The sequence below is a fragment of the Athene noctua genome, chromosome 3 (genome assembly GCF_965140245.1).
Source record: "Athene noctua chromosome 3, bAthNoc1.hap1.1, whole genome shotgun sequence".
Lineage (NCBI taxonomy): Eukaryota > Metazoa > Chordata > Aves > Strigiformes > Strigidae > Athene > Athene noctua.
In genome coordinates, this window is record NC_134039.1 from 26,833,512 (window position 1) to 26,858,220 (window position 24,709).

General features: G+C 41.6%; 1 protein-coding gene across 2 annotated transcripts; it reads left to right on the forward strand.

The window, feature by feature from the left end:
• The first annotated feature begins 415 nt into the window (after positions 1-415).
• Positions 416-24,470, forward strand: PWP1 (PWP1 homolog, endonuclein). 2 transcript variants are annotated; one of them, XM_074902375.1, is made up of 15 exons: positions 416-532; positions 610-668; positions 1,311-1,465; positions 1,896-1,981; positions 4,268-4,364; positions 5,948-6,058; positions 6,793-6,923; positions 8,287-8,360; positions 10,433-10,529; positions 11,384-11,445; positions 19,288-19,399; positions 20,425-20,515; positions 21,364-21,485; positions 21,935-22,040; positions 22,752-24,470. In XM_074902375.1, the coding sequence occupies exons 1-15, from the start codon at positions 467-469 to the stop codon at positions 22,865-22,867; spliced, it is 1,485 nt and encodes a 494-aa protein (XP_074758476.1). In that variant the 5' UTR covers positions 416-466; the 3' UTR covers positions 22,868-24,470. The 2 variants fall into 2 exon arrangements, with proteins under 2 accessions (XP_074758476.1, XP_074758478.1); XM_074902377.1 differs by having other exon boundaries at positions 437-532; positions 616-668.
• The last annotated feature ends 239 nt before the right edge of the window (positions 24,471-24,709 follow it).

A 24,709-nucleotide genomic window follows, 5' to 3' on the forward strand; every position in this document is an offset into this window, starting at 1 on the left:
ATGTGGTTATCTCTAATGGCTCTAGTTAGGCTCAGGTACCGAACAATAGCACAGCACTCTTTGTACCGCACTGTTCTGCATTCAGGAGACTTTGCATCACTCTTAGGATCAGCAGCTGTGTTCCAAACAGGTCGTTGTCAGGTATCTCACTGTCCATGTCCCTGATGATAATGTTGGGACAATGCTGATCTGACCAACTCTTACAGTCGTCCACCTCAACTTAACCGCCGCATAGGCTCCGCCTGCGGCAGGCTCCGCGCCGCTAAACGTCAACTGCCTTTTCCCCCCGTAGCCGCGCCCCTCCCCTCCTTCCGGACTTTCCCGGCTCTCGGGGATGACCTCACGCGGCTCTATCTCCGCCCCTTCCGTTTTTCCCCGCCGTTGTAAGCGAAGTCTCTATCAGTTACGTCACTCGCGGCGCGCCGGAGCCGTTCGCACCGCACCGCAGGAGTCGTGTGCCATCGCCATGAGCTGCTCCGTGACATGCACCGCTTGGGTGCGCTGCGGCGTTGCCAAGGAAACGCCGGACAAGGTAAGGGTGGGGGGCCGGACTGAGGGACGACCCCTCGCCGCCCGCCGCCCTTACCCTTCTCTGTATTCACCCCGCAGGTGCAGCTCAGCGAGGAGGACCTGAACCGTCTCATCGAGAAGGCCCAGGAGAGGCTAGGGTGAGCCGGCGGAGTGGAGTGGGGCGGGGGCGGCCGGGCAGGGGCGCGGGGCGTCTCCCGGGCTCTGGTGGAGGGTGGGGTTGGAGCCCCCCGGGCCTCGCTGCTGACAGAGCTGGGGAGGGGAGGGGGCGCCCCCGGGCATGGGGAGAGTTTGGGCATCAGCGTGTAAGTATAGAAAGTATGAGGAAATAAGGTCTTAAAAATCTTGAAGAAATGCAAGAGTCATCACATATGATAAGGCTTGTGGGTAGGGGGAAAAAAAAAAAGGAATGAATTGGACACATGTGAACACATAGAAGTGAGGTTGAGAGTATTATATCCACACACACGGAAAAAAAAAAAAAAAAAGGTAAGAGAAAGGGATTTAGACACACAGTTTAGCGCTGTTGAGCTAAATTCCTGCCCCATTTTGTCATGAAAACTTTCAAGGAAAACCTTTCTGGAATCCTGAGAATAATGGTGCTTTCTATTTTGGGAAGAGATAGGAAAGGAGTGAATGGATTTCTGAATTATTGGACTAAAGACTTGAAATCCATGGGAACAGCCAGGATTGTGTGCTGAAATCTTGGTAGCAGCCCCCTAAGCAGTTACTGGAAGCATTCTAAATGTCACATTTTCTCAGGGCTGTGTATCTTTAAACAGGGATGATGCTGATGGTAGCAATGAAGGTCAGATGGCATATGGTGTGAATGTAGCCATTCCTGGTAGAGCTAAGTCTTCTCGTACAAATGAAGAGCTGTCTGATGATGAACTGGCTGAATATGATTTGGAAAATTACGATGAAAAGGAATACACAGGTAAGAAAAATTTAAATGTCAGATATGCAGTGTAAAGGAAGAACCTTTTCACTTATTGTTGTACTTAAGACATTAGTATCCTAAAACTACCCAGAGCTATGTTTCAAATGCTGAAAATTCACATTTTTAATTATTTGCTTTTGCCAGTTTTGGAAGTAATTTACGGAGAAACAATTCAGTCTCCCCCTCCCTGATATTAGAACTGAGAACACATTGGAAAGATTGTCAATCCCGCTGCTGTAGTGCTGGAGCAGAGCAGTAGAAGTCCCTGAAAGCACTAAGCAATTTAGCTTACTGAGGTTCTTATGTTTGGAACTTGGAAGTTCGTTTAGTCCACTCCTGATATTTTGTAATACAGGTATTGGTACAGGAGTCTCTAACTTCACCTGTCATTGACATCTATAAAAAATGCTCTGAAATTCCCATCTAGGTGATATAAAACTTGGAGACTCTTTGGCTTCTCTGGCAGTATATGGAAGTAATGATCATGATCCTTACATCACTCTAAAAACCACTGTAAGTACTATAAAAATACTAAATATTTTAAACAGCATAAACTTAAAAATCAGTTAAGTTTTCCACACTGCTTTAGGGTCTGAAAGTGCTTGTAGTCCCTTTCCAAAGGTGTGCCAGATTTTTGATGAGACGGAACTCTTTTAAGGTAACTTTTTGCAGTCCCTCTATGTGTGCTTTTTCATTTAAATCTGATATTAAGGCAAACTGGATCATTATTTAAACAATGTGTATGTGGAGTGGTTTGTCACCTGTCTAGTAGGACAGAGAAAATGCTTGAAGAAATAATAAATCTCAGGCCACTAATGACCCAAATTAGAAAACTTTCCAAATTGTAAGACTTACATCTTCCACCAGTTTGTGGAAGAAACCAAGCTGAGGTGAGCTCAAGCTACATGTCCAATTAGGGGTGTGGCGTGAAGAAATATGTCCCTGTTAAGCATATATGCACAGCATACTGTTTAGTTGACTGCTTCTGCCTGTATTAGTTTCTACCAAGTATCAGACAGGGAACATCTTTGCAGGAACTGGCTTTCTAGGAGCTCTGTAGGGAGTGAAGAAGTCTCTGGCTGTAGTCTAGCATAAGCTGTGTCAGCAGTGCTGTCCTGTTATGCAGCCTCTTTGTCTTTTTCTGGTTAACAGGAATGCAGCATGCAAGACATGAGGTAATACTTCTGCTCTGCTTAACATCAGTATTGCCTTAGCTAGAATATTAGGTGCCTCTTCAGAGAAGCTATGGAGAGATCCCAGAGAATACCCCACAGTTTAGTTCAGAAGGGCAGATTGCAATTTGTGATTGACTTAATTTACATGGAGAGATTACAGAAAGCCCTTACAAGGTGAAGTTGCATGGGAAGAGGCAATGTAATCTAGAGAGCAACCAGGAGAGACGGAGGCAGGATGATGGAGTAAGTGAATTTTTGTGATCTCTTCTAAGCATAAAGATTCTGAGATTTTTCTGTGTGCTTTCTATACTATTTTAGATTCTTTACAAAGCTAGTGAGATTGAAAGAAAAGAGTACCTGTAGACTTCTGCCACAATGTCTACGTGTGTCAGGGGACTTTGTCAAACGGGTGGTCTCAGACAAGGGGTTGTTGCAGTGACTTCACATACTGTAACAAAGCTCAAGGAGGAAGGCACATGTCTTATCTTTAAAAGCAGTTCACTTGCTATGTGCACTTGGGGGCGCTGTATGTTTTCTCTGTGTTCCACAGACTGATAATTTTTCATGCTCCTGTGTACCAGTAGAGGAGAGCAATGCTTTAAAAGTGATTTTTATAGTCAAAGAGGTATTTGCACAAGGATTCAGAGAGAACATGAGCTACATCTAGCCTGTGTCAGGAAAGCTGGTTTCCTCCCAGACTGAAAAAGTGAATACCTTTTTCTCAGACCTTTCTTCCTACGCTTGACTCATGAAAGAGAGCACTTTTTAGTTCTTCAGCATGCATTTTATGTTGCCTTTTGGTATTTACTACATTAATCAACATTAAGTTGATTAATTTGAGGAATTGGTACTTGATAGAATTCAAACAGTGAAAAGATGCCTAAAGTGAATAAAAAGGAAATTAAAAGCTTGCAACAAGAAGTCCAGAAAGTCTTGTATGTGTTGTATATTTGAAGGATGGTACTCTGTTTGTGTAAGACTACTGACTTTTATATACAGTTCTTAGTTTTCTTCTAACAAAAATTCCCTGAATGCCTTCCATTTTTCAGTAACAATGAAAATTAGATGAGAGGTTACATCTGTTCTGGTACAGCTGAATGCCCAGTATAGATGTAGACAGTACTTTTATGGAAGTATTTTCGAGAAAGTTGACAATGCTTTAATGCTTTTGGGATTGCTTCCTGGATATGAGGAGCAGTTACAGTATGATGATTGTGTAAAATATTGTTACAGTATATAAATGCTCAAGGCATGAGAGCACAAGGAAAATAAGCTATGTATGTGGGCTCTGGATGGTGATTTTCTTTTCAGTAATGGGCTACTACATGGTAGCCTCAAAATATGGTTTCATAGTCGGTAATATCTCAATCCACCTAAGTCCTCACACACAGTCCTTCAGTCTGTATAATAACTATTCAGTCTTCCTGTGATCAAGTCTAGTTCCTGCCTTTCTCTGTTTACCATCGTAAAATGGTTTTAGGCAGGTGAGTAGAAGGGTGTTGGGTTTTGAGTGTTTTCAGCTATGGATAAAAATCATTCCTGATTCAACCTCTTGAACATGTATAGTTTTGTGTGTTTATGTGGTTAGCTTAACATCTGTTGTCCTCTCCTTTTTGCTGTTCAGGATCAATATGAACAGGAGGACTTTTTAATTAAGCCCAGTGACAATCTTGTGCTTTGTGGTAGAGCTGATAAAGACTACTGTAGTTTGGAGGTCCATGGTAAGTAACGTAGGATATGTTCCTTACAGTGAACCTAGGGAATATGTCTTGTCTAGCCTGTTCCAATTGTCTGTGTAGGAAAGGGTGTGGGTTTTACAAGGGGTTTTTTTCTCCCCATCTGCCCTGTGTGTTTTGTCCTCTTTCCTGTGCCACAGTGCTTTAGATGCTTTCCCAAGCTACAGTATTTCATGTGACATTGTTGTTTAGAGGATAGTGTGCCTTTTTCAGGCCGTATGGCATTTCCTTTCCTTATTTCTAGTAACACTTAGAAAATACTGTGGAATTTTTGTTCTTTGAACATACAATCAATCTTCTAAACAATTTTACTTTCCATATCATACAGGCTTCCTCTAGTTGTTTGTTTGGTTTTGTTAGGGTTTTTTTTCTTCAACTTTCTCCTTGCTTCTTTAAATGGGCTTTCCTCTGATAGCAGTAGAAGAATCAGCACCTTTATCATCTTAGTTTTAGAAGAGGTGATCCTTAATAAGGTCTGAATACCACTTGTTCTAGGAATGGGTTTAGTTTTACTGTGCAAAAGATTTTTCTGTTGCAGCAAGGAGTACTACTGAGCGTGCTGAAGTTACCATCTTTTCTTACAGGGATTCTCTGGGGGAATGTTTCTGGCTATTCTGCTATGGTACATGTTTCTGCAAGCAAAGTATTCTGTTTTAAGAAAACAGTAGGACCACAGTGTTAGAAAGCATCTCTTCAAATAGCAGCATCTGGCATTTTCTTTATCTGGAGGTGTTAACAAATTTTATTAGCTGTGTTATTTTCCCAATATAAACTTATAAAACAATAGCACAGGCATCTGCAGTTTATAACATTGGGTAGCCCTGTTTTAGTCAACTACTAAGACTACTTACTTAACTGAAGACTTTAGTTAGTATCTGAACTTCTGTCATGTGCACTTAAAAACAGCAGTGATTTTTGTGCGTGCGATGATACCATTTTATTAAAATAATTAATGGGTTTTCTCTGCTATCCAGTTAGTAAATTCTTTTATTATAAGGAAAAAAATACCTGGCTAAAGGGAATGCTGTGTGTAGTATATGGTTGCTTTGCCAAACCTCTTCATGTATGTCAGTTACAGCCTGCTAAAGGTAACTTCATCTGACTTCTTCAGATTCCTCTAATTTGAAAACTGTTTATCTTCATTTCTCCTTTGATTTTATCTGGATTTTTTTTTTCTTTATAGCTGATTCTGTAAAATTAATGTCTAAACCTTCATTAATGTATCCTGGTGTTGAAAGTGATAGATATGGAACATCTATTTTGAAGTGATCTTACAAACAAAGTGTTGTAGTATGCTAGGAATAAAGTGTCTAAGCTTTGCTGAATTTGTCGCTTCTTTATCTGAAGTACACAGGAAAATATCTGGTTTGTGTAATTCCATGAGGCATAACGTTAGCACCTGGAGTCTCTGGCCTTTACACTAAAACTCTGAACACACTGCAAATTTACATTCTAGATCTCCTTGACAATTTAGTGTTTGCCACATCTGCCTTTTGCAGAACTGAACTGTTATAGTTGCTTGCTTTTCCTCTTCGCTGATTTCTTGTATATCTTTTATTCTTTTTCAGTTTATAATCATGAAGAGAATTCATTTTATGTACATCATGATATTACCTTGCCTGCTTACCCTCTAAGTCTGGAGTGGTTGAATTTTGATCCTAGTCCTGATGAATCACTAGGTAAAATACAAAGGATATTGTAAATGTCAAGTTAAATAATTTTTACGTGAAAACTATATAAATGTAACGTTGTCACTAAATAATTTCCTCCAGTGGTATGAACAGAAATAAAATCAAGGTATTAAGATAGAAAAACTGAATATCAGGTGGGTTTTTTTGTTTGGTGATAGTCATCTTAGTGATGCTGCTATAACAAGTGGTTTGACTAAAAAACTGGTTTTGTTACAAATAATAAAGTTATTGTCAGACAGCATGGAGCAAGCTCTTCTTTGATCTGCTTTATTTTCTATTTGCAAATGAAAGGTTGCTTTTGTTCAAGGTCATTATGGGCAATGCGGTTGATTAACTGTAAAACAGTAAAATTTATATATATTTATTTAATAACCTTTTACAGATTTTTTTTTTTTTTCTTCCCGTAGCACAGGAAATATTAGGGGTTTTTTCCCTTAAAGTTCCATGTTTTGTTTGTTTCTTATACAGCTTCTTTGAACAGTTACTTGTACTGAAGGTGAAGCGTATTGCAGAGCCAGTCATTTTTTTTCTGGTAATATCTGCTGTCAGTTGAATCTTATTTTTTTTTGATGGCTCCTTGTCAGTTATAAGCATCAAGTATGTTCAAATAGAAGATTCTGGCACGTAAGTTTTACTTAAGGAAATAAACAATAACTGGATTGCCAAATACGCTGTTTTGTAACTCTGAATAATTGTAGTTGCATTTGCATTTCTGCTTGTAGGAAATTATGTTGCAGTGGGTAACATGACCCCAGTTATTGACATTTGGGACCTTGATATAGTAGATTCCTTAGAACCAGTCTTTTCTCTTGGAGGCAAGAAAGAGAAAAAGAAGAAAAAGAAAGGAAAGACAGTAAGTATTGCAAGATGGTTTATCTGATTGGATGGAGGAAACTTAGAGCAAGGATAATGTTGTTATACTTTTTTTCTTACAATGAAACAATCATAGATAATCTGGTTTAATTTCATCTGTCATGTTGAAAGGTGGTGTTTAGACAGGTTACAGAAAATAATGCCATGGATATCTGCAATATGTTAAAATTGGTATTTTCCTGTGACTCAGAGTTGAAATTGCATTGAGCAATAAAGGACAAGATTGACACTAATAAAATACGTTCACTCACGATTCACCTCTTTTAGCTTTCTCTATCTAAAATTTAAGCATGTTTTAAGCTAGTCATTGAGGTTAACTACGGTGAATGTGTAGAGACACACCCAGAGAATAGCTGAGTTTCTTTTAGCGGACTGCAGAGAAAACCTTAACTACCAAAGAGGAAGACTGAGGTTTAGACTGGATGCTAAATTCTGTGAGATGAATCTGACCCTCATTGTATGCCCGAATGTGTTATGATTTGTCCAAATTGTTTGGTATGTAAACCAAGTATGGCAGATAACATCACTTAAATTTTCTAGATTTTGTGTGCTTCAGGAAGTGCTTAAAGGCTCCTTAGAGTAAATAGGGAAGGTGAAGACTGGGTATATAGCTAATCTTGGCTTACCAACTGAAGGAGTACTGCAGTTTTAGTCAGCTAAAGAACCACTCTGTGTAATTGTGAAGAGGGTTTACTTCTTGAGCTCTCAGACGTTCCAGTTAACAGCAGAAAAAATATCCTTAGAAGGGGAATTTTTTTCTGTGAATCTTGCTTCTGAAAATCACCGAGTTACCTGAATTGCTATTGAAGATACCATTCATAAATGTAACCTCAATTTGAAATGCTAATTGTTCTCTGTATGCATAATTAAAACCTGGAATTAAGAACAGAAGAGGAATGAGGTAGCTTATGGGTGGTTTGCAATTGCTATCCCAGTAAACTTTGAAGCTTAACCATTTTAAATTAGAATTTTTAGGAGCTAGCGGTTACAAGGACTTACAAGGACCTAAAGCTCGGTTAATTGGGAGGAGTGAGAGGGAACTGCCAGGAGTGTTTAGAAAGAAGCTGCACATTAGCTGGAGACAATGAAATTTCTCCTAGCCTGAAGGGATAGTTTTGTCAGCCCCCACCAGCTGTGAATGGAGCAATCTGAGACCAGGTGTAGGAGGCAAGTTGCAGGTACTGCAGAGACAGTTCTATCGAAAGCCTTGTTGCAGCAAATGAGAATAATTTCAAATATGAAGTTATTTTTGAAGGTATTAAGGTATTCATACTAATGTGTTGTAATACTTGATTTCCACTGAAGCTGTAATTTTCAAAAGTCTGTTGTATCTGTATACACAGAGTTTATCTTCAGAAGGGACAGTGAAAGGACATACTGATGCTGTGCTTGATCTTTCATGGAATAAACAAAGCAGGTAAAAGGACACTTGAATAACAATGGATGGTTATAAAATTGCGTACTTAATTGGGCATACATTTTTCACACGAATCCAAAATCTTACGTAGTATAATATCAGACTTAAAAACAGTGCTGAAATGAATCAATACTCAAAAATACACACACTGGGTTGTTTTTTTTTTTAAACTGGAAGTCTTGTTTTATTTTTTAAAAAACTGTATATTGCTGCAGATGGCTTTTTATTTACAGGTTGTCCAGATGAGGGCAGGGCTAAGGTTTGGTAAATCAACTAATTTAGGTCACATGCAGAAATTCGAGAAGCAGAAGGGTTGCCCTGATCTGCCAATGATTTAAAACCCTATTTCAACAGACAGAAGTGGATTTATAGAAGGAAGTCCTTGCTATGCTGTTTTTTTCTCCTCTGGCTTTAGCCCCAGAGCTGTGAACAGAAAAGCGTGTAAAAGCCCTAACAGCACAGTTATAGAAATGCTTCTGATCTCTGGGTTACCCTAGGCAGAGAGAATTCCCTGAACAAACTAAGCAATGAAGTGCTGCTGTTGAAGCAACACAAAACTGGCCCACCCTGGTGGAGAAGTCAAGGGCAATGTGATGACTGAAATAAAGATGCTGCTAGTTTTTATCACTTAGGTGGTTAACTGTTCAGCTGGCAGAGGATACTCAGCACCGGCCTTGAAACCATTCCAGTCAGACACAGGCTGATTTTTTTTTTTTTTTCTTTTTTTTTTCCTGCTGTAATAAATGTCTCTGAAGAAGCACATGGTAAACTCCACATACTCCTGATGAGCAGGTGTAAGCCTTCACTTCTAATGCTTTGTTGCCTGGATGCTGAAGAAGGGAACACCCACATAGACGTGCAGTAAATGTGCATAAATTGCACTCTTAATTTACAGTGCAATGCCTATTGTTCTTAAATTATACACATGCACAGAGTATAGTAGTGATCATTCTGTTAATCCTACAAAAGTGGTTGTCTGGTGAGAATACAGAGACAAGTCACAAAAGTTAGAGCTACAGTAGTTAAGTGTCTGGAACAATTCTGTAATGTGCTAAGTTAAAAGCTCATTGATACTCGTAGATCTTTCAGGAAATAAAACCAGCCTTGAAGTGGGAAGCTTATGGACAAAACAGTTAACTCCTTGGAGCAACTTAGATTTAAATGTTTTGTTGTCATTTGGGTTTTTTTTTTTAAGCAAGACATGCAGTGACAGCTCTCTATAAATTACTTTCTACCTGTAGGTCATAATGGTGTTACTGTAAAATGCATTTTCTTTCCCTTGTAACATTGTTTGGGAGAACAGTGTTTCCAGGAGAATGTTAGCTCCTTCAGTCAGAAACATTTGGTTAATATAAAAAGAAAAAGGTAAGGGGGGAGCAGTTTCAATCAGAAACATGTTGAGGTAATAGATCTGTTTTGAAGAGCAATGGTAGCAATTGTACTGTGTATTTGACAGGCCTTTGGGAATGTTTGAGTTTTTTTCTGAACAAACTTCTAAACTATGTGCTTATTGCTCTTAACACAGTTAGTAAAATTTCAGTTGAAATGGGGGCTGTGTAAACTAACTAAAATGTTAGGTTCCTTTCAGCATTCTGTGAAGGGTGTACAGTGTTGCGTCTTCGGTAGTTATATAAACACTCAGATACTAGAGAGCAAAATATTTTAAAAACCAGTTTGGCTCTTGGCTGTATGCATATGCAAATAAAACTAAGTTGCATAGGTAATGTTTAAAAGTACTATCTTAGTGTCAAAGGAAAGGAAGTGCTTTCTTGCTTTGTTTTGTCCAAAAAATCTTGCAGTAAATGATATTTTAAGTGGGGTGTGTGTGGAAACACAAGCCAAACTGTCGCTATTGTAAGTGTTGTACTAATATAGTAAGTAGCCTGTTTGTCGTCTTTACTTGTAATTTAGAACTGCCTTCAGGGAGTTCCCTCGGGCTTGAGATATATAGGCTATAGACCAGAGTGTACTTAATCTCAGGATCAGGTTCTGTACGTATTTTGGATTTTTGACCGTTATTTGTTTGTATCTGTATCAAGATTTTTAAAACTTATTTTCTGACCCATTGTCAGGAATGTTTTAGCAAGTGCGTCTGCTGACAACACTGTGATTTTGTGGGATATGTCTGTGGGTAAGCCAGCAGCCAGCCTCATGCTTCATACAGACAAGGTATGTAATACTTTCTATGTTTCTTCTACTGTGAGATACAGAGAAAAAAATAACTGCATTTTTTTCATTAGCTGCTTAGTAGTGAACACTAAGAGCAACGGTTCTGTAGTTTTCTAACACCTGTGCAGAATTCTTTAAATTTCTCAATTAGGTTTTTTTTGTCAACAACACTGTATTTGCTTTTACAAACTTTCTAAAGCGTAAGTTTTTTAAACATTTACAGCAGTTTTAAAATCCCTGATAGTTGGGAATCTAATAGTGCTGGTATAAGTTACAAAAAATAGATCTCTGAGCATAGATCAAACTGTAACTCTCTCTGAGGAAGCAACGAGTGTTGGTTACTATTTGGTGTAGGTAAGAAAGGTTTAAAATAAATGATGCTAAAATACCATAGTGATGGGTACTTCAGAAATTAATTAATCTCATGGTAATTACAATGTGGAAGTTAGTTATTAATAACTATAACCTTATTTTGCTGTTAACAAAGTCACTGCCCTTGGCAGACTCCAGATTTTCACTTTTTTGCTAATATCTGCATTTTTCCCCAAACTGGAAGCAGCTATTCTTTTACCTCCTTTAGCTTATTTTTTTTAATATCTGGGGCAGAAAGGGGGCATGTGGTTTTGTTCAGTTAAATTATATTGTGAAATATCTTGTTTCCACTGGGTGGGGGTGTTTGAAATAAAAATGATATGCACCTCTTGCACTGTTTTATCGAAATCTGAATATCAACAAGCTTAATAGGAGCATGTTTTGGGGAGGGGAATTGTGCTCTCTTTGTTCAAAGAAAATTCCTGTATATGGGTGTTATATCTAAATGCTTATTTTTTAAAATAAAATACTCTGTTATCTAGGTCCAGACATTGCAATTTCATCCATTTGAAACTCAGACCCTTATTTCTGGATCTTACGATAAGTATGACAGGGTAATATTTTCAAATTTTACACATAGGGAGGGTACTAGTATGGAATTAAGCCTATTAAGTTACCTCATGTTTACTTTTTCATTTGCTTATAACTGTGCCAAATTTAAGTAATGCTGTTAATTTGTTTCCAGCAAGGTAGCCATGTTTGTGTGTAGCCAAAATGTAGCTTTCCTTACCTCTTTTTCAGGACTAGCCAAATGTTTTAACCATCTGGACTGACATTTTCTGTGCCAGGTGTCTGCTCCAGATTGAATTTGTTTCTTAATTTGGCCTTACAGCATTTTCTGTATTGGAAATTGTCCTGGTTCAACTGGGATAGGGTTGTTTCGCCAGCAATAAGGAGAGGGCTCTAGCCAGGTTATTCATACCATGCTAACGTCAGGTCCATGTGCCAGGTGCAGGAACAGTTTCCTGTGTGGCTTTTATCTGGGGAAGCACGCACAGCGGGCTGGCTGTGTCCCTTGCGGTATATCTCTGCATATCTTTTGTCTTGTTTACTGTTATTACTGTTTATTGTGGTTGTTATTTCTACAGTTGTTGTTCAGTTGATTATTTGTTACACTGTTCCATTAAATCTTTCCTTATTTCAACCCCGGGGTTTATATTTTACTCCCTGCCCTGACTGGTCCGAGGGTGCAGGAGGAACAATAGCGGTGTGGTCTCTGGTCCCAGCAGGGCCTAAAACACCACAGCCTTTTTGGCGCCCAACATGGGGCTCAAGAGGGTTGCAATAAGGATCAAAAAAGGGACAGACCCTGACAAGAGTGCGTTAGAGCAATCTGTTAGGTGCAATTTTTTTCTGTTTGTTTTTCTATTGTTTGATAAGAAATATTTGTAGTGCTGGCCCACTTGCTTGCGTGGTGGGGCTGCATTAATCCTTATATCCACTGTGTGTTCCCAGTGCTGGTGTTTGTTGGCAGTGGAAAATGTGTAAAGGGGTTTGTTTTGCTATACTGGCACCTGACTGCTTATAATGTGCTCGTATCACTGTTTGTGGGGGCGGGCCAGTACGTGTTTGCTGCCTGGGCTTTTCTAAGTGGTCTCACCCTCTCTGTGGGTGAGCCAGGGGAAGAGATCCTCTCGGTTTTGGAGAGTTTCAACTATCCTTGGAGCCTGCAGGCCAGTGTGATTGTGGCACAATGCTTTCTGAATGTCTGCCTGATTTTGGTTTTGGCCATGCGGCACTTCTCTAACAATAGCACCACCCAGAAACCTGCCCCAAGGTCAGATACTTATGAGTGGCAAGGTATGTGGGAAGAGATGGGCAAATGCCTGAGTCAGTGGTCACATCCAATGCTTTGGAATTTCACCGCAGAACAAATGCAGAGCCCTGATAAACTGGCAGAGTGCTTAAAAAAGGAGCGCCAATCTGACAAAATCCGGGAGACACGACTCACTGCAATGTGCTAGAGACTTGCACATACCTACCGTGTCCTTTTTAACACTACTTACTGCCCTCAAGGGGGAGAAAAGGCTGCAGGATATAAAAGTGAATTTACTGGTACAGCAACTGAGCCAGAGAGACAGACAGTTCCAGTATCAGTTCCCCCACCAGCACAGCAGCTGAGCCAGAGAGCCATCCAATGCCGGTATCAGTTGCCTTGATACAGAAAACAAAATATACCAGAAAGTCAGCTCGCAAAGTTGGGGATGGGGATGAGCCAGGCCCTGCATGGGAACAGGAGGAAGGGCCAGTGGTGATCGTCCAATCTCTATCCCCAATTGAGTTGCAAGATATGCAGAAAGATTTCGGCCGCCTCCCAGGTGAGCAGATTTGCACCTGGCTGCTCTGATGCTGGGACAATGGATCTAGTGTTTTTGAAATGGAAGGGAGAGAGGCCAAGCAGTTGGAATCTTTGGCCAAGAAGGCTGGTACTGACAGGGCAATAGGGAAACAGACTCAAACCCTCAGCCTTTGGAGGCAACTCCTGCTCAGTGTAAGGATGAGGTAACCCTACAAGGATGATATCCTATGTCAGCTAAGCAAATGAACCAACTTTGAGAAAGGCATTCAGAATCTCAGGAAACTGACTGTGTTTGATATGATTTATGATGATCTGAATGATGAGCAGTCACACGTGGACCCAGATCAGGCCCCTTGCACACACCTGATGTGGCGAAAGTTCCTGAAAAGTGCACCAGAATCTCACTCCAAAGCACTGGCAGTAGCATCCTGGTGATGAGACACTCACACTCAAACAGTGGATGGAGTGGTTGGCAAGCTCCGGCAATATAAGGGAAATCTCCCTTCATCTCAACATTCCTGGGTCTCAGCTGTGGAGGAACTGTCTCAGAGGGTCCAAAAAATGGAAGAGGACATGTCCTACATTCCACCTGCACGGGCCGATGTCTCAGCCATTAGAAGTAAACGTTTCTCCACCCAAGAGAAAGCAGTAGAAGGTACACACCACGGGGCACCCTGTGGTTTTTCCTCTGTGACCATGGAGAAAACACGAGGAAGTGGGATGGACAGGCCACTGCCGCCCTAGCTGCACGAGTAGAGCAGCTGAAAGGGAAGACCATCACAAAAGGGGAGTCCTCCAAGAAAAGCGCAGCTCCAGTGTCCAGTCAGAAATCCCCCAGAGAGAATAGAATGGTGAACGTTATGTCTGACCCTCTTGAGGGGACCAGTGAATCATTCTTGCAAGAAGTGAGTGATGCTGAGCAGGATTAGAGGGGCCCTGCCTCCAGCCAGGTGGAGGAAAGGGATAATCGTATTTACTGGACAGTGTGGATCCGATGGCCTGGCACCTCAGACCCACAAGAATATAAGGCTTTGGTGGACAATGGCGCACAGTGCACCCTGATGCCATCGAGCTACAGTGGGGTTGAATCCATCTGCATCTCCAGAGTGACAGGGGGATCCCCACAGCTGACTCTGTTGTAAGCTGAAGTGAGCCTGACTGGGAAGGACTGGCATAAGCACCCCATTGTGACTGGCCCAGATGCCCCGTGCATCCTGGGCATAGACTATCTCAGGAGAGGGTACTTGAGAGACCCAAAAGGGTACCGGTGGGCTTTTGGTGTAGCTGCCCTGGAGGAGGCTGAACAGTTGTCCACCTTACCCGGCCTCTCAGAGGATCCCTCAGTGGTGGGGCGGCTTAAGGTTGAGGAGCAGCGAGTGCCGATTGCTACCAGGACGGTGCACCGGCGGCAGTACCGCACCAACCGAGATTCCCTGGTCCCCATCCATCAGCTGATGCGTCAACTAGAAAGCCAGAAGGTGATCAGCAAAACTCACTCACCCTTCAACAGCCCTATATGGGCAGTGAAAAAGCCTAATGGCGAATGGAGGCTAACTGTGGACTACCTTGGCCTGAATGAAGTTACGCCAGCAATGAGTGCTGCAGTGCCAGACATGCTAGAGCTCCAGTATGAACTGGAGTCGAAGGCAGCCAAGTGGTACGCCATGATTGACATTGCTAACGCATTCTTCTCCATTCCGATAGCGCCAGAGTGCAGGCCACAGTTTGCGTTCCCTTGGAGAGGCATCCAGTACACCTGGAATCGATTGCCCCAGGGGTGGAACCACAGCTCCACCATCTGCCATGGACTGGTCCATACTGCACTGGAGAAAGGTGGGGCTCCAGAACACCTGCAGTACATTGAAGACATCATTGTATGGGGGGACACAGCCCAGGAGGTCTTTGAGAAAGGGAAGAAGATAATTGAAATCCTCCTGAAGGCCAGCTTTACCATGAAGCAAAAGAAAGTTAATGGACCTGCAAGGGAAATTCAATTCCTAGGAATAAAATGGCAAGATGGGCGTCGCCACATCCCAATGGAGGCAATAAACAAGATAACAGCCATGGCCCCACCAACCTCTAAAAAGGAGACTCAGTCATTCCTGGGCGCTGTGGGGTTCTGGAGGGTGCACATTCTGAACTACAGCCTGATTGTGAGCCCTCTCTACCACGTAACCGTAAGAAGAACGATTTTGAATGGGGCCCTGAGTAACAACAATCCTTTGAACAAAGTAAATGAGAGAGTGCCCAGGCAGTAGCCCTTGGGCCATTCCGAGGTGGGCAGGAGGTTAAGAACATGCTCTACACCACAGCCGGGGAGAAGGGCCCTACCTGGAGCCTCTGGCAGAGAGCACCTGGGGAAACCCGAGGCCGACCTCTAGGCTTGTGGAGCTGGGGATACAAAGGTTCTGAAGCTAATTATACACCAACTGAGAAGGAGATACTGGCAGCGTACGAAGGAGTTCGGGCTGCCTTAGAAGTGGTCAGCACTGATACACAGCTCCTCCTGGCACCCTGACTGCTGGTGCTGGGGTGGATGTTCAAAGGAAAGGCCTCCTCCACGCATCATGCAACCGATGCCACGTGGAGTAAATGGGTTGCGTTGATAACACAACAGGCTTGAACCGCAGAACCCAGCTGCCCAGAAATACTGGCGGTGATCACGAACTGGCCAGAGAGCAAAGATTCCAGGATGTAAGCATAGCAGGAGGTGACACGTGCTAAAGAGGCCCCACCATATAACAAGCTGGCAGATGAGGAGAAGCGATATGCCCTGTTCACTGATGGGTCTTGTCGCATCGTGGTAAAACATTGACAAAGCAAGGCTGCTGTATGGAGTCCCACACAATGGATCACTGAAGCTGCTGAGGGACAGGGTGAATCGAGCCAATTCGCAGAGGTGAAAGCCATCCAGCTTGCTTTGGATATTGCTGAGCGAGAAAACTGGCCGAGGCTCTATCACTACACCAACTTGTGGGTGGTGGTGTATGCCCTGTAGAAATGGTTGCAGCAATGGAAACAGAGCAACTGGCAACGTAAGGGTAAAATCGTCTGGGCCGTTGAAGTATGACAGGATATTGGAGCCCGTGTGGAAAACCTCGTTGTGAAGGTGCGCCATGTGGATGCCCATGTACCCAAGAGTCGGGCCACTGATGAACATCAACACAACCAGCAGGCAGACCAAGCTGCTGAGATTAGAGTGGCTCAGGTGGACTTGGACTGGCAGCGCAAAGGTGAACTGTTCATAGCCCAGTGGGCCTGTGAGACCTCGGGCCACCAAGGTAGAGATGCAACATACAGGTGGGCTCGAGATCGAGGGGTAGACCTCACCATTGACACCATTGCAGAGATCATCCACGGATGTGAGATGTGTGCTGTAATCAAACATGCCAAGTGGGTGAAACCCCAGCGAAATGGAGAGCGATGGCTGAAATATAGATATGGAGAGACCTGGCAGATCGACTACATCACACTGCCACAGGCCTGCCAAGGCAAGCACCACGTGCTCACGATGGTGGAAGTAACCACTGGATGGCTGGAAACTTGCACAGTGTCCCACACCACCACCTGGAACGCCATCCTGGGCCTTGAAACCCAAATCCTGTGGCGACACGGCACCCCAGAGAGAATTGAGTCAGATAACGGGACCCACTTCTGAAACAACCTCATAGATGCCTGAGCAGAAGAACATGGCATTGAGAGGGTCTACCATATCCCCTGCCATGCACCAGCCTCTGGGAAGATCGAGTGCTACAATGGACTGTTGAAGACTACCTTCAAAATCTGGGACGTGCATCTAGCAAAGGCTACCTGGTTAGTAAACGCAAGAGGATCTGCCAATAGAGCTGGCCTGGCTCAGCCAAAACCTCCACGTGCTGTAGATGGGGATAAAGTCCCTGTGGTGTGCATGAGGAATATATTGGGTAAAATTGTCTGTGTTAGTCCTTTGCCAGGCAAAGGCAAACCCATTCACAGGATTGCTTTTGCTCAAGGACCTGGGTGTACCTGGTGGGTGATGCAGGATGATGGAGAGGTCTGATGCGTATCATAGGGGGACTTGATTCTGGGTAAGAACATACCGTGAATTATGTTCTGCCTTTGTTAATTGTTGATTTGTTATTGTTAACTGCTAAATGGCAGCTGGACATGATGCAGTTGTTATAGAATAAAGGGGTGGGTTATGTCCTGGTTCAACTGGGATAGGGTTAAGTTTCCCCAGCAATGGGGAGAGGGCTCTAGCCAGGTTATTCATACCATGCTGATGTCAGGTCCATGCGCCAAGCGCAGGAATATTTTCCTGTGTGGCTTTTGTCCGGTGAAGCACGTGCGGCAGGCTGGCTGTGTCCCTTGTGGTATATCTCTGTATATCTTTTGTCTTGTTTACCGTTTTTACTGTTTATTATGGTTGTTATTGCTAATGTTTTTGTTCAGTTTATTATTTGTTACACTGTTGTGTTAAAATTCCTTATTCCAACCCCAGGGTTTATATTTTACTCCCAGCCCCGGCTGGTCTGAGGGTGGGGGAGGGACAACGGCGGTGTGGTCTCTGGTCCCCGCAAGGCCTAAACCACCACAGGAATGTCACTGGTCCTTCCTGTGAAAAATTGTCCAGCTTTTGACAAACTGTAAGACCAGGGTGGGGGCAGGAGGAACTTGAAAATCCCTGTTCGCTTCCTACAGTCTCCATTGATAGGCATGCCACAGCCAGGTTTTACAGGCTGTCTTCTGTGATTGCAGCCTGGGGATGCTGTGACATGATTTGTGTCTGCACACTTGGACTAGCTCTGTAACTGTCAGTTCTTGTAAGCCCTGCCAGCCAGAAAACTTCCCCTTTGTTCTCCCATCTCATAGGGGTAACTTAAATTTTGTTCTATAACCATGATTTTCTTATACTGATTTTTTTTTTTTTTTTTTTTTAATTCTGCTTTTAAGACTTTGTCCTTGTGTTAAAATATTTATAGACTTGTCCGTCTTTAGCCAAACCTTTATGTTCTCTGGCTTCTATTATGCTCTCACTACATCCACTTAAGCGAAAGTATTAAGAGAATAACCTTTTAATGTTGTTATGTTTTAATGCTGCTTTTGTCCACTTTCCTCCCCTTTGACTTCCTTTCATAAGAAGAAGAGTAATGTCCAAATGCTGAGACAAGCTGCTTGATCCCTTTTTAGCTAGCCGTTTGATACCATGGTCACCTGTAAACCAGTGTACTATCTATAAACTAGTAGACAGCCTTTGTGGATTTTTCCTGTAAAGCCTCACAGGACCACAGGCTATTCAATCAGTATTGTCAGATACCTTCATAACCTGAAAGTCAGATAATTAAAAATTGCGTATGTACCAAAACTGTTGTAAAATGCCTTGTAAAAGAGCTGAGAAATCTAGATCACGCTTCTTTTGCTTTAATTATAGGGTAGAGTGGGAGTGGGTTGCACTGTGGATGCTGATCGTGGTGATGTGTCACAAGAGTGACATCATCACTCCTCTCTTGCCTTTGAATCCAGGAGACTTTTGGGTTGGGACAAATTCTGCCACCACTGGGCTGAGCACATGTTTGTAAAGAATCCCAGAGGAACCACTAACTCCCATTTGCTCTTTCTCCTTTTTGGAGTAGCATTTCCCTAACCACTTGTAAAGATTAATTTTTTTTTTCTTTTTATTAAAGCGTATTTAAAAATGTATGTGTATTACAAATTGATTTCCTAATTAGCGCATTATTTTTGAACAGTCATTACTTTACTGAAGTCTGTTCATAATTAAGTGATATATTTGCATAATTATGGTCTCCTATATATTAAGTATATTATGTATTGAGTAAATTCAAGCTCCGTTTGCTTAGTTTCAGTAGAACAGCTGTTTGTAACCAAGATGAAACTTTGAAGCATATGGCAAAAGCTTTTGCTTATGTGAGAAATTTTCATCTGTTATTGAATTGGAAGACTAAATAATGAAGTTGTTTCCATTTTAATTTTTGAATTATAGTTTACATGGACAATTCTGTAGATGCCAGTGGTAGAACAAACTTTATGAAGTGTCATGCCCTGATAATTTTTTTTTTCCTCATTTTTCATTTTCCCTTTTTTCCATAGATCAGCTGTGCTGTATGATTGCAGAAACCCACAATATAACCATCGAATGTGGCGGTTTAGTGGTCAGGTTGAAAGAGTAACTTGGAATCATTTTTCACCTTGTAATTTCTTAGTGAGTATATGCACTTCTGTTCTTGGTCTGTTGACTGTTGCCAGTTCATTTAGCCTGTATTTTTGTGTTCATAACGTTTCTGAATCATGTAATGGAGCTGATGGGCAGTTGGGCTGTTGGCATTGCTTATTTTAAAAATGCAATGTGTGGAGGATGGTTTAAGATACTTTTTTCAACAAGTATATCAAGACCAGTTACTTATTTGGTATCTCCATTATGACAGTAGAAAAGCAATTGATGCTAATGCTTCTTCACTCCAGATGTGGCATTTTCTCCATGTTGTTATAGTGTTCAGTGGCAGGGATATATTTTCCTTTGCATAGCTGCTGTTGTGTTTCATGTATTGAGGCAATAGCAGCGGAGAAGTAGCTAATTAGAACTCGAAGTCTAGTATTGATTCCATGTTTCAAATCAGCGCTAGAGGGCACTGTCCTCCTAGCTGGAATGGAGTAAAAATACCTTGGTTTTGTTGAGATTTTTATAATAAAACTTCTAAACATAATTTAAAACCAAATCTTTTTTATTATCTCGATGGCTATCTAGTTCTCTGTTGCTTTGTGTATACAGCTGACGAGCAGTTGCTTGTTTCTGTTGTGTTTATGTTGTAGGTCTGTCTGGGTATAATCACACTTGTTTGTACAGGGCTGTTACGTAGCCACTGGATGGCTCCAGAAACTTTGAATTTTCAGTTAAAAGACTAAAAGCTCTGTATTTCATTGCCTAACATGAGAGCGAAGCTTAGTAGTGCAACCATCTTCAAAATACAATTTTAGAAATTTGTATAGGATTAAGACTTTGGTGTAAGTCAGTGCAGCGTAGTTTAGAATAGCTCAGGCATAAGCTGGATGGAGTGTGACTTTGGGGATGCATTCCTGTGTACACTGTGTAACAAGGCCTACCAAGAAGTAGTATAAACCTGTCTCAAATCCCGGGTATTTACTAGAGGGTGGGTATTATTTCATAGGAGCTTTTTTCCAAATGAGGGACTACAGCTGTTGGTTTTTAAAATCTTGTGGTTTCCTTAGGCAAGCACAGAGGATGGCTTTGTGTACTGTCTGGATGCTCGTTCTGATAAGCCAGTGTTTACCCTGAAAGCTCATGATGAAGAGGTGTCAGGTAAATTGTGTGTGGGTTGTGTTTGTCCCCCATGGCAAAGCATATCTGGAAGGTGTCTTTAACTGATATGACTGAGGTGGTAGTATTTCCTGCTTAACAAATAAAGAGTTCTGCATACTAATTGCGAGTAGTTAACGTGTGAAATAAATCTGCTGAGAAGCCATTGTAAGCAAAGTATTTTAACAACATTGAACTTTTGTCAGTGGATGTCATGAATAAGCATGTCAGAACAGATGCATTCACTCTGAACACTGTCCCTGTGTTTTTTTTGGGATGAGGAAGAACAAAACCATAGAATCTGGTCCAGGGTTATGAACCGTGATGTTTACCTCCTCTATCTGTAATTATTCTATACTGACATTCAGTCTAGAGATGAATTAGGTATGGCACATGGGAAGGTTTCCACATTGCCTCCTTTAGGCTCCTTCAATTATTTGATCAGTGTAGGAGCTTCTAAAAAGCAACTTGAAGCACATGATTAGGTGTCTAAAACGAGATCATATGAATATACCCCATCATCTTGGGTAGCAAAAGAGATGATCTTTGGCAAATGAATAAAGAAGACTACCTGGGGAAGCCAGATTATGTGAAGTAAGAAGCAGAACAATACCATTTTTGCACTGTTACTGTTGTTGTATTGAGGAACAAAATAACCTACATCAAGTCAGTTTGCCCTTGCTATGGGGAGCAGTAGCAACATGAAACTTTCGTTAATGTTGCTCCTCTGTGCTAGAACAGAGTTTAAAGCAAATTGGGTTTGTTCTCCTGACTTTGCTTCAAAATGTATCCTTCTCTGTGAAGTAGTGATTACCTTGTGCTCTCACACTGCTGCACTTTTAATCCTCCAGGGCTACAACTAAGCAGTCAGATCAAAGGGTGCCTTGTGACATCATCTGCTGACAAATATGTGAAAATCTGGGATATCCTGAGAGACAAACCAAGTTTAATCCATTCCAGGGATATGAAAATGGTAGGGTAATATTAATTTCTTGATTCCAAGAAGGTTTATATATGAATGATGTCTGCTTATTCTTTTTTGTCTAGTTTGAATCTTGTTTTACCTAACATAACATCTTTTAATAAAATAAAAATCAATTTGTGTATTCTGGGTAAATCATTCCCCTTACAGTGCAGTATTCAATTCAACATGTAATTGACAGAGTGCTGAATACCAGATGGAACATTCTGAGTAGAACTATAGGTGCTCTAATGTGTATCTGCCAGGTTCAAGACAAAAATGTAATTTACTGTTTGGAATTAACAGCTCTTGACTTTAATTCTGTGTTTTTACAAAAGAAGTTTCAGAAAACTTAGTTTACATTTGTTAAACTTGCTTGGTGAAAGTCTTTTCAGATGACAAATTCATTTTAGGATGGTATTTTTAAAAAATCCTTCTCTTTCTTTTTCCCACCTTCCCAGGGTGTTCTCTTCTGTGCAGCTTGCTGTCCTGACTTCCCATTTGTTTTTGCCTTTGGAGGAGAGCGAGAAGGGCTGCGTGTTTGGGATATAAGCAAGATTTCTGCAGGTAATACTCTCATTTCTTTGAATCTTGTGGTTCTCCCCTTGCCCCCAGGGTCTGGTTTTGTATTCAGTAATGTATTGTGGCTCTGAGAAAAACTCTAGGTTAATATTTTAAATACCCCAAAACTGCATGTGTGTTTGTGTTTTCAGCTTCAAAAAAGGTGTGTTTTTTTCTAACTTGGAGAACTGTGTTTGCCGTAAAATTTATTTCCTTGTAGCTGAAGTGTAATACCTATGTTTTGATGTTCCTGGTGTAATCGAATATCACATTCTTGAGTACTTAAGGAATAACAGTGAGGACTGGTTTTGATGGGTTGTTATAACTACATGTAACTAAATAGCATGAGTTTTTAGAGAAGGCTTTTCAGAACTTGGTGGAAACCAGAGAGACTAAGCCCAGAAATAAATTATTTAAACTTAATGTTTTGCTCTACAAAACTCATCCATTTCATAGTACTTAGGAACAGGCATTACGCACAGGGAAACGTCTAGAGGTGCTCTGGGGGAGAAGTAACAGGACTTGTAATTTAAGTATCACATATGGGAGATTGTTCAGACGTGTAAGCTTCAACTCCCTACTTGGGATAAGGGGGAAAGCTTTGAAACCTGCACCAGGTTAGGATTTCCATTCCATGGTGCTCGCCTTGCTATACTGGCCGTACCTCCCTTGTCTCTGGGAGAGTGATGTGTAAGCAATCCCCTATCTATGTTGCAGTGAATGAAGTTTTTGGAAAGAGAGAGAGACTTGTTCTGGCTAGTGCCAACTCTGTGGCTTGCAGCTCCACAGCCGGCAGCAGCAGCAACAATTTGGAGACAGCAATGGAATCGTGATGGACCAAACATCAAAAAATCAAAGGAATTAATGGGACTATGACTAATGTATGTTCTGCAAATCCCCCTATTCGGTGAGAATTCATAGAAATTACTTAAATGTCTTGCAATCTGCTGGCTTCTTTGTCTCAAAGGACCATGGTGATGTGGTTAAGCTCTAGGTCAGAGGTTCTGAGTTCCTGCCTCTATTACCAGCTTTGAAAGATTAAATCACTTGGTTCTGCCTGAGATATGATCCCTGAAACATGGGCTACCATGTGTAAAGTTGATACATAAAATGAAACAGTCAAGAGAAAAACATTCTACTGCTCTCAGAAGTTTGTTGAATACTGCAAAGAAGGTAAATACTGTCTAAGGGCACAAGGAAAAATACTTCTGACAGCAGCTGTGTAATAAATAAACCAAAGCTGAATTAAATGACAAGTGTAAATACCTAATTTATCCTTGAGGCTAGATTTACAGATTTCTAAACACAGATTTCATAAGTTCTCTGTAACTTTAAGTCTTAAGAGTATTTCTTGGGCAACGTTGGAGTCCCTGGGTCAAATCTTGAAATGTATTTTCTAACAGCTCAGATAGGTAACTAATTTCAAACCAGAAATATCCCAGCTGTATCACATCATGATCAAGGGTTTCTTTTCCCTGGTTCCATAGCATCTGAAGCTTATTGATGTTACATGTGTATTGGGTTGTTTTTTTTTTTCAAGCTCCGAGAGAATTTGAACTGAAATAAGGAGCTACTACTCAGAAGAGGTGAGAGGCTCTCAGGACACAAAGCAAGGGATCTTGGCTGGTCCCTGTCATTGGTGAAAACTGTGTGTGTTATGTGCTTGTGTTCTTAACTCCTCCCAGACCTTTCTGCCTGAAACCTGAAGGCACAGAGGAACATTAAGAGTATGAGCCTAACTGATGACTTAAATGCTTTGTTTATAGCATCAGAAACCTAATCAAGGAATGTGACTCAGTTTCCTCACATTTAAAATGAATACGTGAGTGCCTTACCCCAGGCCAGAAGTTAACCTCTTGTGAAGTTCTTCCTCCTCCACACACTGGAAGGTGTCTGCTAAAGTGCTGCTCATGCAAAAACACCCTGGGCATTAAAGCAACTGGTATCAAAGAAGGCATGGTGTCAGTGCATGCAGTTGACAAGATCTTACACAAGCTTTCCACCCTAGTTCATTGTAAGGCATTCTGGTGAAGTGAAGCAGATAAATTGTATCAATACAAAACTGCAGATGGGGAAAAGGCAGGGCTGTAGGTTTCCTTCCCCTCCCTTGAAGTTATGTGGCTGCTTCTAAATTGAATTCAGCTGTTTCTAGTCTGGTGACAGGTGTTTAGCATGGCACTGCAGGAACCAAGCATACTTTGCATATGTTGCGATTCCTGCCTCAATCCTTTCTCTGCCAAGCAATAGTGAACATGTGGACAAGTGAAGAGCTGCTTTTGTGAGGCTGAAGGTGAAAGCACCAGAACCACATCTGTTCAAGTGCTCTCCACTGAAAAGCTGCAAGTTTTTCAGTTTCCTTTGAAATAAATGCTTTGTGTTAAGCCCTTTGACAGCAGTAATTTCTGTTATCTCTACCTCTGCTATTACTTGGCACTGTAGCTCTAGAAGTTGCTTTTTGTTTCAGGTAGGAAGAAAACTGCAGGCAACCCATCTTCCCCTTGACTAAACAAAATCCCTCAACCTGTCTTTCTGGAGATTTTTATTCACATACTGATCTCAGAGGGCAAGCATTATGCATGTTCAAATTTGAAGAACCCAGTGTGCTCTCTAGGAAGTGCAGTGTACAGGGAGAGGTACAGCTGAACTTGAGCCACTTGGGGAAAGAACTGGAGGCT